Source organism: Pristiophorus japonicus, unplaced genomic scaffold (genome assembly GCF_044704955.1).
Source record: "Pristiophorus japonicus isolate sPriJap1 unplaced genomic scaffold, sPriJap1.hap1 HAP1_SCAFFOLD_1074, whole genome shotgun sequence".
Taxonomy (NCBI): Eukaryota; Metazoa; Chordata; class Chondrichthyes; family Pristiophoridae; genus Pristiophorus; species Pristiophorus japonicus.
The window spans coordinates 19253-32428 of NW_027250728.1; the positions used below are offsets into that span (position 1 = coordinate 19253).

At 49.3% G+C, this 13176-nt stretch overlaps 1 protein-coding gene across 1 annotated transcript in view; it reads left to right on the plus strand.

Moving 5' to 3' along the window:
- The window catches only part of pgm3 (phosphoglucomutase 3), a 29042-nt gene that overhangs the window by 12231 nt on the left and 3635 nt on the right, over nt 1-13176 (plus strand). The window contains exons 5-8 of the mRNA XM_070869996.1: nt 1909-2007; nt 2405-2524; nt 3581-3703; nt 12148-12321. Of these exons, the coding sequence (XP_070726097.1) occupies nt 1909-2007; nt 2405-2524; nt 3581-3703; nt 12148-12321 (516 nt within the window). The remainder of the gene's footprint in view (nt 1-1908; nt 2008-2404; nt 2525-3580; nt 3704-12147; nt 12322-13176) is intronic.

Below are 13176 nucleotides of genomic sequence, written 5' to 3' on the forward strand. Positions count from 1 at the left end.
TGGTGCTGCTCCTGGCATGCTCTTCTGCACTCCTCATTGAACCAGGGTTGATAGTAATGGTAGAGTGAGGGATATGCCGGGCCAGGAGGTTACAGATTGTTGTGGAATAAATTCTGCTGCTGCTGATGGCCCACAGCCTCTCATGGATGCCCAGTTTTGAGCTGCTCGATCTGTTTTGAATCTATCCCATTTAGCACTGTGTGATAGTGCCACACAACATGATGGATGTGAAAACTGGACATTGTCTCCACAATGACTGTGCTGTGGTCACTGCTACCAATAATGTCATGGACAGATGCATCTACGACAGGTAGATTGGTGAGAACAAGGTCAAGTAGGTTTTTCCCTCGTGTTGGTTCTCTCACCACCTGCTGCAGGCCCAGTCTGTCAGCTATGTCCTTCAGTGACCGAGCCACTCTTGGTGATGGACATTGAAGTCCCCAACCCAGAGTATATTCTGTGCACCTTGCTACCCTCAGTGCTTCTTCCAAGTGGTGTTTAACATGAAGGAGTACAGATTCATCAACTGAGGGAGGGCGGTAGGTGGTAATCAGCAGGAGGTTTCCTTGCCCATGCTGGACCTGAAGCCATGAGACTTCATGGGGTCCGGTGTCAATGTTGAGGATTCCCAGGACAGGACCACCCCCCCCCCACCCCCGACTGTATACCACTGGAACCTGGGAGGGGGGTCAGGGACCTGGGCAGAGCGGGGGGTGGGTCAGGAACTGGGTGGGGCGGGCGAGGAACTTGTTTGGGGGAGGGGGGGAGGAGAAGGGTGAGCCCTGTCGATTCCAAGTGAGCTCTCTTCTGTCTGGAATAGGCAGTCAGAATGGCTCGAATTGCACAGCAGTGAGGATCTATTTACACATTCCAGAGAAACTGTGTCTTGTCCTCCAAGGGGACCAATCAACAATCAGGACTTCATCCAAGGGCACCAATCAACAATCAAAGTCATCCAAGGGGACCAATCAGAGCGTTAGGTGTTGCAAATAAACACGTCCCGTTTTTAGTCCCGATTTATTTAATTTACTGAATTTAAGTTCCCCAGTTGCCGAGGTGGAATTTGCGATCGCGTCTCCAGATTACTAGTCCAGTAACATAACCACTAAGTTAAGAATAGACACAGAACATTCACACCACTCAAGCGTCAGGCAATGATCATCTCCAACAAGCAAGAGTCTAACCACCGTCCCTTGACATTCAACGGCATTACCATCGCCGAATCCCCCACTATCAACATCCTGGGGGTCACCATTGAGCAGAAACTTAACTGGACCATCCACATAAATACTGTTGCAACAAGAGCGGGTCAGAGGCTGGGTATTCTGCGGCGAGTGTCTCACCTCCTGACTCCCCAAAACCTTTCCACCATCTACAAGGCACAAGTCAGGAGTGTGATGGAATACTCTCCACTTGCCTGGATGAGTGAAGCTCCACAACACTCAAGAAGCTCGGCACCATCCAGGACAAAGCAGCCCACTTGATTGGCACCCCATCCACTACCTTAAACATTCACTCCCTCCATCATCAGTGCATCGTGGCTGCAGTGTGTACTCTCTACAAGATGCACTGCAGCAACTCGCCAAGGCTACTTTGGCAGCACCTCAAAAAAACACGACCTCTACCGCCTAGAAGGACAAGAGCAGCAGGCACATGGGAACACCACCACTTCCACGTTCCCCTCCAAGTCACACACCATCCTGACTTGGAAATATATTGCCGTTCCTTCATCGTCACTGGGTTAAAATCCTGGAACTCCCTCCTTAACCGCACTGTGGGAGCACCTTCACAGTACCCATGCCCAGATCCCAGGAACGAATAAAAAAACCCAGAAAAATAATGTGTGTGGATTTCGAGGCCTGCGTATGTAGGTGGATTTCTAATGTGTCTGCTTGTGGTTTTTCGTAGGTTCCTGTACACTGTGTGAATACAGGAGTGAAATACTTGCATCATAAAGCCCAGGAGTTTGATGTTGGGGTTTACTTTGAAGCAAACGGCCATGGCACAGTAAGTGGTGGTCCGGAGGAAGAGCGGTCTGGTCTGTTCCAATTTGTGCTCTCGAAGTATTCATGGTATTTGGAATTGAGAGACGACCTGTTCTGTTGCATTAAGGACTCAATTTAGAAATAAAATAAAAGATTTAAATTGTAGGCTGGCGTAGCATGTTCTGGTAAATTTGTGTTACTTTCCCCATATTGTGATTTGTTGTCCAGTCGTGGAAGTGGAAGGAGCTCAGACTTCACCCCCCCGCCCCCCCCACAGCTCACACACAGCCCCACTCAACCGCCCCCCCCCTCGTTTACCTGGCATAGTCCAATCCCCGAGGGACCCGGATAATCGAGAGTTGCCTGTACTGCCTTAGGTGAATCTGAAAAAGCATTTGCTTATATTTTCCCCTTTCAAGGTACTCTTCAGTAAAACAGCGGAGAACAAAATCAGAAAGATGGCCCAGGATAACAGCCAAGTGCAAGAGAAAAGCAGTGCAGCTAAAATGCTTGAAAATATCATTGATCTAATCAACCAGGTGAGTAAACGTTGGTAAATCTAGCATGTAACAATAAGGACATAAGAAATAGGAGCAGGAGTCGGCCATTCGGCCCCTCGAGCCTGCTCCGCCATTCAATAAGATCATGGCTGATCTGATCTTGGCCTCAACCCCACTCCCCATAACCCTTCATTCCCTTATCGCTCAAAAATCTGTATCTCCGCCTTATATATATTCAATGGCCCAGCCTCCACAGCTCTCTGGGGTAGAGAATTCCAAACATTCACGACCCTCTGAGAGAAGAAATTCCTCCTCATTTTAAATGGGCGACCCCTTATTCTGAAACTTTGCCCCCTAGTTCGAGATTCCCGCATGAGGGGAAACATCCTCTGCATCCTGTCAAACCTCCTCAGAATTTTATATATTTCAATAAGATCACCTCTCACTCTTCTAAACTCTAATGAGTATAGGCCCAACCTGCTCAATCTTTTTTCATATGACAACCCCCTCATCTCTGGAATCAACCTAGTGAACCTTCTCTGAACAGCCTCTAATGCAAGTATATCCTTCCTTAAATACGGAGACCAAAACTGTACGCAGTACTCCAGGTGTGGCCTCGCCAATACCCTGTACAGTTGTAGCAGGACCTCCCTATATTTATACTCCTCCTCCTTTGCAATGTGCTTTACATAGCTATTTGATGTCCACCTTCCCAATACCTCTTGATGGGCTGCATGCTGAGAATTTCCTCCAGTGCCAATGAAGGGCCTGGACATTCTCTCACCTCCTTGAGCTGCAGAAGCTCCTGGCATTCGCGTGATGCCCTCCTACGACAGTGCACCAGGGGTGGGCGGGTGTTGGTGAACAACAGTCGTATCGCTATAGATTTTTCCTTAAAATTGAACAGCTTAATCCTACGGCAAGTGAATATTGCTTGTCCTGTAATCATGCAAGCAAAATCTACCTATCTTAACTAAAGGTTTCCTTTTACTGATGGGAAGTACCATCTGACTATTTTAGCTGTGTTTGGCAAGATCTTTGAAGAGCAGGATTAAGCAGTCACATTTACTCTGAGCTCTGATTCTGCCTTTACAGACTGTGGGTGATGCCATATCAGACCTACTGACAATAGAGGCCATCCTGTCCATCAAGGGCTTCACTATCCAGCAGTGGGATTTCATTTACACTGACCTTCCAAACAGACAACTGAAAGTGAAGGTGAGTCCATCCTTTACTCTACACAGCATTCATTTCAAAGATACGGGGCGCAAAATGTTTTTTGTCCGGGCATGGCGCAAACGTCGCTCCTGCGGAACTGGGCGGGGGTTTTGGGGAGGTGCTACGTGATATCGCCCCCTTACTGCCCCGCAAGTTCAGTTGCCCCGCACAGATTACCTTAGTGCCCGGCAATGACCAGGACAGCTTCAGCTGTCGAGCTGCAGTCGGAAACTGGATGGAGCAGCGCTATTTAAAGGTGTCGTCTTGCAAACAATTTTCTGTCGGCCATTACTATTTACCGCTTTCCAACAGTAAGGCGGAGTGTCTGGTGGACCGACAGCAGCGATTTTTATTTCAAGGAGTCTTCTGCCTCCTAAATTTCCCCTGTATAATTCACGGCAGTTTTGAACTTACAATATTTCTGTCGCTTCATGGAGGCGTGCTGGCACTCGACCTCCAGCTCCGTGTCACCGGCAGGGGGTGCTTGGGCAAAGACAAAGGCGAGGCAATTGCAGAGTTAAAGGCGTCGAGAGAGGGAGAGAGAAAGACAACGACAGAGAGCGAGCTCCACAGGGATAGGGAGAGGGAGGGGCAGGGTAGAGGGAGGGGGAGGGGCCTGGAGAGAGGGAGCGGCAGGGGCCTGGAGAGAGGGAGGGGGAGGGACCCGGGGAGAGGGAGGGGGAGAGGCCTGGGGAGGGGGAGGGGCCCGGGGAGCGGGAGGGGCCCGGGGAGAGACAGGCAGCAGGACAGGGAGAACCATGGCAAAATGTTGCCAGAGGGTGAAGGCACCACAGGGCTGGTAACAGGAAGCCTTACCCTCCCAGGGTACTCTGGAAGCAGTTCTCCTACATTAATGTTACTGAGGAGCAGTGTGTGCAAAGGCTGCGTTTCAACAAGCACATGGTCACAGAGCTCTGTCACCTCCTGCAACCAGACCTCGAGCCTCAGACCAGGGAGAGGACAGCTCTCTCAGTGACAGTCAAGGTCTCCATCGCCCTCAATTTCCAGGCCAGCGGATGCTTCCAGTGTGTAACAGGAGACATACCTAACATCCCGCAGTTTGCCGTCCATTGCTGCATCCGCGAGTTCACAGATGTTCTGTACAGAAGGAGGAGGGACTACATCTCCTTCCCCATAACCAGAGAGAAGCAGCATCAGCGTGCATGTAGCTTGGCCGGGATAGCGGGCTTCCCCATGGTGCAGGCACCGCATCACAATCCTGAGATATTCCGTAACTGCAAAGGGTTCCGCTCACTGAATGTGCAGCTGGTGTGTGACCACACACAGCAAATCCTCACTGTCAATGCCCGCTATCCTGGCAGCTGCCACGATGCCTTCATCCTGCCCCAGACCGGTCTGCCAGCTCTGTTCCAGCCCCCAAATGAAGCACACAGCTGGCTGCTCTGAGACAAGGGCTCTCCACTCTCCACCTGGCTCATGATTCCCCTCCACAACCCCAACACTGCTGCCCAGCACTCGTACAATGACAGCCATTCTGCGACCAGGAACATCATTGAGCAGGCCAACGGAGTGTTCGAGCAACGGTTCTATTGAACGGGTGTCCCTTTCGTCATCGTCTGCTGCATGCTGCACAACCTGGCCATCGCCACCAGGCATAGCTGCACCACCTCAGGAAAAGGAGGAGCAGGAGGGGGAGGGCGAGGAGGAGCAGGAACTTTATGAAACATTAGTTAGGCCACAGCTGGAGTACTGCGTGCAGTTCTAGTCATCACATTACAGGAAAGATGTGATTGCACTGGAGAGGGTATGGAGGAGGTTTACGAGGATGTTGCCTGGACTGGAGAATTTTAGCTATGAGGAAAGATCGGATAGGCTGGGTTTGTTTTCTCTGGAACAGAGGAGGCTGAGGGGAGACTTTATTGAGGTGTATAAAATGATGAGGGGCCTAGAGAGAGTGGATAGGAAGGACCTATTTCCCTTAGCTGAGAGGGGTTAACAACCAGGGGGCACAGATTTAAAGTAATTGGTAGAAGGTTTAGAGGGGATTTGAGGAGAAATGTCTTCACTCAGAGGATGGTGGGGGTCTGGAACTCTGCCTGAAAGGGTGGTAGAGGCAGAAACCCTCACCACATTTAAAAAGTACTTGGGTGTGCACTTGAAGTACCGTAACCTACAGGGCTACAGACCAAGAGCTGGAAAGTGGGATTAGGCTGGGTAGCTCTTGGTTGGCCGACGCGGACACGATGGGCCGAAATGTTGTAAATTTCTATCATCATCTCCAGTCCTAACAGTCACACAGATCTTGGTATCATCTTTTGCAGATCGTGCTCCCAACCCCAAAGTCCAGATCATTAATAAAACCAGTAAAAAGCAACGGTCCCAACACTGATCCCTGCGGGACACCACTGGTGACCGGTCTCCAAACAGATCCAAATCTATCTATAACTGCTCTTTGCCTGCGTCCTGCCAGCCAGTTCTGAATCCAACTCAATATATTTCCACTAATACCAGAGGCTCTTATAGAGAAGCTTATCAAAAGCTTTTTGGAAGTCTAACTAGACAATGTCTACTGGGCTTCCCACATCCACTAACTTTGTAACTTCTTCAAAAAATACAGTTAGATTTGTAAGACATGACCTTTTTATGAAGCCATGTTGGGTATCCCTCTCTATCTAAGCATTCATGTATTGCATCCCTAACGATTCCTTCAAGCATCTTACCTATTGCTGATATAAAACTGATGGGCCTATAGTTACTGGAGTCTGTCTTGTCATCTTTTTTTAAAGATAGGGACAACATTGGCCTCTTTCCAGTCTATAGGAACCATTCCAGAGTGCATTGAGCTATTAAAAATACAGGCTAGGGGCTCGCACGGCACATGTCCCACCTCCCACATGGCCCAGGCTATCTCAGATCTGGTACTGTGTAATGAGACAGGATTAATCAATGATCTCGTAGTAAAGGATCCTCTAGGAATGAGTGACCATAACATGGTTGAATTTCAAATTCAATTGGAGGGTGAGGAAATTGGTTCTTAAATCAGTGTCCTAAGCTTAAATAAAGGAAACTACAAAGGTATTGGGTAGCGTTGGCTAAAGTTGACTGGGAAAATAGATTACAGAGTGGGATGGTTGATGAGCAGTGGCAGACATTTAAGGAGATATTTCATAACTCTCAACAAAAATATATTCCAATGAGAAGGAAAGGCTGTAAGAGAGGGATAACTATCCGTGGCTAACTAAGGAAATAAGGGATGGTATCAAATTGAAAACAAGGACATACAATGTGGCCAAGACTAGTGGGAGGGCAGAGGATTGGGAAACTTTTAAAAGCCAGCAAAGAACGACAAAAAAAAAATGAGGATCCTCGGGTGGATATCATCTATCTGTTTTCAAGTTCTTAATTATTTCCAAAACAATTATGTTCATCGATGTTAATATTACCAGTTTTGTTAGTAACATTATTAAATTCTAATAGTCGAGCACCATCTTCAAGGATGAAGACTGATGCAAAGTGCTAATTAATATCCCTGCCATGACCAGCACCTTGGTAACCTATTCTTGAACACCCTTCAATGGCCCAGAACAGTCTTTGCTGACTCTACACATAACTGAAGGAGCTTCTCCCATTACTCCCACTGCAACATCTGCACTATATCGCTAATGGTGCAAACCTGACTTTGGCTGTCTTCATTTTGATCACGGGGTCACCCAAGCAACGGCAAGAATCAGCTCGTTTGTGATTTGCCACCGCACAATGATGTCACAGAGGCTCTGTGTTGAGATGCTGGTGACTGTGTTAAATCCAGCTTTGGGATGGAGCAGCAGGAGGGGCTGACAGCACTTGTTGAAAGATATGTTTAATCCTCGGGTAGAGGGCACATTGCTTTAATACATGTCGATATTTAAGCCCCTGTGCAACATCAAATGGTCCTCATTAACTGAAAGGGTTACCCCTCCATCAAGGCCCAAGTGTCTGCAAACAATTCTGCTTGTGAAAGGGTGCACATAGGATGCCCCGATTTGAAGGGAATTGTGGGTTCCCCACTTATTCCAGTCAAGTCCTCAGGTGTACAGGTGACCCGCGCCAAATGTGACGTGCGACACAGCGAAGCAACAGCCTATAATGAGGCAGGAATAAAACCGAACAGACATCTGAAGTGCTCCGTCAATAGTTCTGATATTGGGACCACACTGGGTGATGCTCTACAAGGTGCCTCAGAATGAGTAGGCAGAATATTAACTGTGTGGTGCGTGATGCTTTGGATAACCGTGGAAGAGAATCAGGAACAAGCTGTGATGCCGGGGAACAGGGTGACGGAGGGTAACTGGGAACTAGCAGAAGCTGGGCAGCCAATCAGGAAGCAGCATTGCCTGGTCACATTACAGTTGGACCTCTCTGGTCCGGCACCCTTGGGACCTGACCGGTGCCGGACCAGAGAATGTTCCGGACCACGGGAGGTGGCAGTGAAGCACTCTGTGGTGAGGCTGCAGAGTTCACTCTGCCAGTTAATAGCTGCTCCTAGAACCCATTGGCTGAGGGGTTCTCAACCAGAGATCTGCAGCCACCTCGGATTTGCCCTAAATAACCACCAGGTTTTTTGTTTTAAGGTGCAAGGTGGGATTGAGCTGAAAAAACTGGCGGTTCCGGCCCAGACCTGTTTCCCCCCCCCCCCACATCCCCGATTCCCCTCCCCCGCCCCCATCCCCGACCATCTGCACAACGACAGCGACAGCTGTCGCTAACCCCAGGCTCGGACTCCCCGTCCAGTAAATGCACATGGCCACTTTGCTGGAGCAATTCGCTTCCCCGAGCGGGAAACCTTCAATCGCCGATCTGTTAAGGCAGTCGAATCCAGTCTCACCGGACTTCCAGAAAGGCGGGGGTGGGGGGGGGGCGGATTTTGGCACCCCAGGCTCCCTGTCCTGAACTCTGGTCTGTTAGACCACTTCGGAACCCCTTTAGGGGATTAATCGGGTTGTGTGCAGTCCCTCGCGCAGGGGCGCCTAAGCCCCCGCCTCTGCCAGGCTTCAGGCAGCCTGACCAAAAATCCAAAAAATAGGCAAAAATGGAAAAAAATTCTCACCCCAAAAAGGTTTAACAATTTCCATATAACCAGCAGAATTCCTCCAGAATCATCGACCTGCCCAACCGATTCGGCATCTAGAGTTATGGCCAAAAGCATCCCACTGCACCTTTAACTGATGCCGGACCAGGGAGGTTTCCGGACCAGGGAGACCCGGACTGGAGAGGGACAACCTAAATGACTAGGGCCCTTTCCCTGCAGGCTGCCTTTGCATTTCACTGGCAATCCTTTTTGTTTTCTTTTGATCAACCTTCATTATTCCAGCTCCGTCTCCCATCTCCCACCCTCCGTAAACTTGAGGTCATCCAAAACTCTGAATTTCCTAACTCGCACTAATTTCCGTTCATCTATCACCTGTCCTCGCTGACCTCGATTTGCTCCTGACCCGGTTACTCCTCAAATTCCCAATTTTAATCCTCGTGTTTTAATCACTCCATGGCCTTGCTGCTCCTCACCTCTAGCCTCTACACCTCTCCCTATCTCTGTAACCTCCTCCAGCCCTACACCCCTCCCTATCTCTGTAACCTCCTCCAGCCGCTACACACCTCCCTATCTCTGTAACCTCCTCTAGCCCCTAACCCCTCCCTATCTCTGTAACCTCCTCTAGCCCCTAACCCCTCCCTATCTCTGTAACCTCCTCTAGCCCCTACACCCCTCCCTATCTCTAACCTCCTCCAGCCCTACACCATTCCCTATCTCTGTACCCTCCTCCAGCCCTACACCATTCCCTATCTCTACCCTCCTCCAGCCCTACACCATTACCTATCTCTGTACCCTCCTCCAGCCCCTACACTCCTCCGTATCTCTGTAACCTCCTCCAGCCCTACACCCCTCCCTATCTCTGTAATCTCCTCCAGCCCGACACCCCTCCCTAGCTCTGTACCATCCTCCAGCCCTACACCCCTCTCTATCTCTGTAATCTCCTCCAGCCCTACACCCCTCCCTATCTCTGTAACCTCCTCCAGCCCCTACACTCCTCCCTATCTCTGTAATCTCCTCCAGCCCTACACCCCTCCCTATCTCTGTAATCACCTCCAGCCACTACACTCCTCCCTATCTCTGTAATCTCCTGCAACTCCATACCCCTCCCTATCTCTGTAACCTCCTCCAGCCCCTACACCCCTCCCTATCTCTGCAACCTCCTCCAGCCCTATACCCCTCCCTATCTCTGTAATCCCCTCCAGCCCTACACCCCTCCCTATCTCTGTAATCTCCTTCAGCCCTACACCCCTCCCTATCTCTGTAACCTCCTCCAGCCCCTACACCGCTCCCTATCTCTGTAATCTCCAGCAACTCTATACCCCTCTCTATCTTTGTAACCTCCTGCAACTCTATACCCCTCCCTATCTCTGTAACCTCCTCCAGCCCCTACACCCCTCCCTATCTCTGTAACCTCCTTCAGCCCTATACCCCTCCCTATCTCTGTAATCCCCTCCAGCCCTACACCCCTCCCTATCTCTGTAATCTCCTTCAGCCCTACACCCCTCCCTATCTCTGTAACCTCCTCCAGCCCCTACACCGCTCCCTATCTCTGTAATCTCCAGCAACTCTATACCCCTCTCTATCTTTGTAACCTCCTCCAGCCTCTACACCCCTCCCTATCTCTGTAACCTCCTCCAGCGCTACACCTCTCCCTATCTCTAACTTCCTCCAACTCCTACACCCCTCCCTATCTCTGTAACCTCCTCCAGCCCCTACACTCCTCCCTATCTCTGCAACCTCCTCCAGCCCTACACCCCTCCCTATCTCTGTAACCTCCTTCAGCCCTACACCCCTCCCTATCTCTGTAATCTCCTCCAGCCCTACACCCCTCCCTATCTCTGTACCATCCTCCAGCCCTACATCCCTCCCTATCTCTGTAACCTCCTCCAGCCCTACACCCCTCCCTATCTCTGTACCATCCTCCAGCCCTACATCCCTCCCTATCTCTGTAACCTCCTCCAGCCCTACACCCCTTCCTATCTGTAACCTCCTCCACCCCTACATCCCTCCCTATCTCTGTAATCCTCTCCAGCCCTGCACCCCTCTCTATCTCTGTAACCTCCTCCAGCCCCTACACTCCTCCCTATCTCTGTAATCTCCTCCAGCCCTACACCCCTCCCTATCTCTGTAACCTCCTCCAGCCCTACACCCCTCCCTATGTCTGTAATCTCCTCCAGCCCTACACCCCTCCCTAGCTCTGTATCATCCTCCAGCCCTACATCCCTCCCTATCTCTGTAACCTCCTCCAGCCCTACACCGCTCCCTATCTCTGTACCATCCTCCAGCCCTACATCCCTCCCTATCTCTGTAACCTCCTCCAGCCCTACACCCCTTCCTATCTGTAACCTCCTCCAGCCCCTACACTCCTCCCTATCTCTGTAATCTCCTCCAGCCTTGCACCCCTCCCTATCTCTGTAACCTCCTCCAGCCCTACACACTTCCCTATCTCTACCCTCCTCCAGCCCTACACCCCTCTTGAGAACTCTGCGTTGCTCCGATTCTGGCTTCTTGTGCCTCCAGTTTCCTTTGCCCTACTTGTTCTGCACCTTTTGTTCCGTTGACCCTCTAGCATCCATAGAGACTGCCTATACGTGAATATCATTTCCTGTTGCTGCAGCTTACGTGGTAGTTTCAGCAGTCAGACCTTCACCTTGTTTGGGGCGGGAGTGGATGCCATAGATCATTAATGTACTGAAAAACAACTCTCATTTATAGAGTGTCTTTAATGTCCTCAGGACGACCAAAAGCATTTCACAGCTAAGGAATTACGTTTTTATAAACTGCAGTCACTGTTATGTCAGTAAATGTAGCAATTTGTGTACAGCAAGGTCCCTCAAACAGCAATGAAAGGAATGACTAATTAGTCTGCTTTGTGGTGCTGGTTGAAGAATGAATGTTGGCCAAATCATTACAAGAACTGCCTGCTCTTCCAATAGAGCATGGGATCAGGCAAATACTGTCTCATCAGAAAAAGGCACCGCCGACAGTGCAGCACTCCCTTATTACTGCACTGGAGTGTCAGCCTAGATTATGTGCTCAAATCCTGGAGTGTTGCTTGAATGCACAACCTTCTGAGTCGGAGGTTAGTGCTACCACTGAGCCAAGCTGACCAGCTTATGTCACAAAACAATACATGTATTTTGATTTAATCTAAGCTCTCAAAGCCTTAGCTCGCAGGATATGGACTTGGGTCTCCTCTAGTCCTCACATTGTTAGAACAACGATGAGAATTAAACAATGGGGTAGTAATTAATTTAAACATGATCGCAGAGCTCTTGTATAACACCGTAGTCAAAATTGAAAGTCAATTTTTGTAAACTTGAAGGAGTATTTGCTGCAGTGAGGTCAGGATATGTGTTGAAGACTTGAGCCCAAGGCTGTACCAAGTGTTCCTTTGTGTTGTGGTTTGTACTAGGTGTCTGATCGACAAGTGATTGCCACTGTGGATGCTGGAAGGCAGGCAGTGACCCCGGCAGGGCTGCAGCAAGAGGTTGATGCTCTGGTGAAGAAATACAATTTGTCACGGGCCTTCGTACGTCCATCGGGCACAGAAGATGTGGTCAGAGTGTATGCTGAAGCTGACACGCAGGTAAGTACGGCACTTGTTTCAGTATAAATCTGTGTTGCTGTAGTACTGGGTGAAGATTAAAAACATCTAATTTTGTCATTGCATCACTTGGAGCTAACTGTTCCCAGTTGTGGCTCGTCACCATCTTAAATTGCCTTCACTACACCTCTGGAAGGTGTATTACAATTTTCGGGCTTTACCAGATATCCCTGGTGTTCAGTGTCAGGAGTCCTACACAAGTCTGCCTTCACGCCCTGCAAACCACAGGATGATCTTCTATATACAATATCTGGTGATGCAGCATTACCCGGGGTTGACGAGAACACTCTTGCTAAGATTGGCTCACTGGCGTTGACATGAGTCCACTCGTCGTCTCCTGATCCTGGAGAGAATGAAATAGCCCGACTATCCGAATTAGGTGATAAACCACCAATCGGGTTTATTGAAAGTAAAAGTGAAACACTAGCAGCAAATCAATACCGATTTAACTTGATTACAGTCCATTAAGTTACACCTTCTCCGATCTACAAACAGAAAGATGCAAGAGTGTAATGTAGCCAAGTTTGCTGATGATACAAAGATAAGTGGGAAAGCAAGTTGAGAAGAGGACACAAAAAATCTGCAAAGGGATATAGACAGGCTAAGTGAGTGGGCAAAAATTTGGCAGATGGAGTATAATGTGAGAAAGTGTGAAGTTATCCACTTTGGCAGGAAAAATATAAAAGCAAATTATTATTTAAATTGAGAGAAATTACAAAATGCTGCAGTACAGAGGGACCTGGGGGTCCTTGTGCATGAAACACAAAAAGTTAGCATGCAGGTACAGCAAGTGATCAGGAAGGCAAATGGAATGTTGGCCTTTATTGCAAGGGGGAT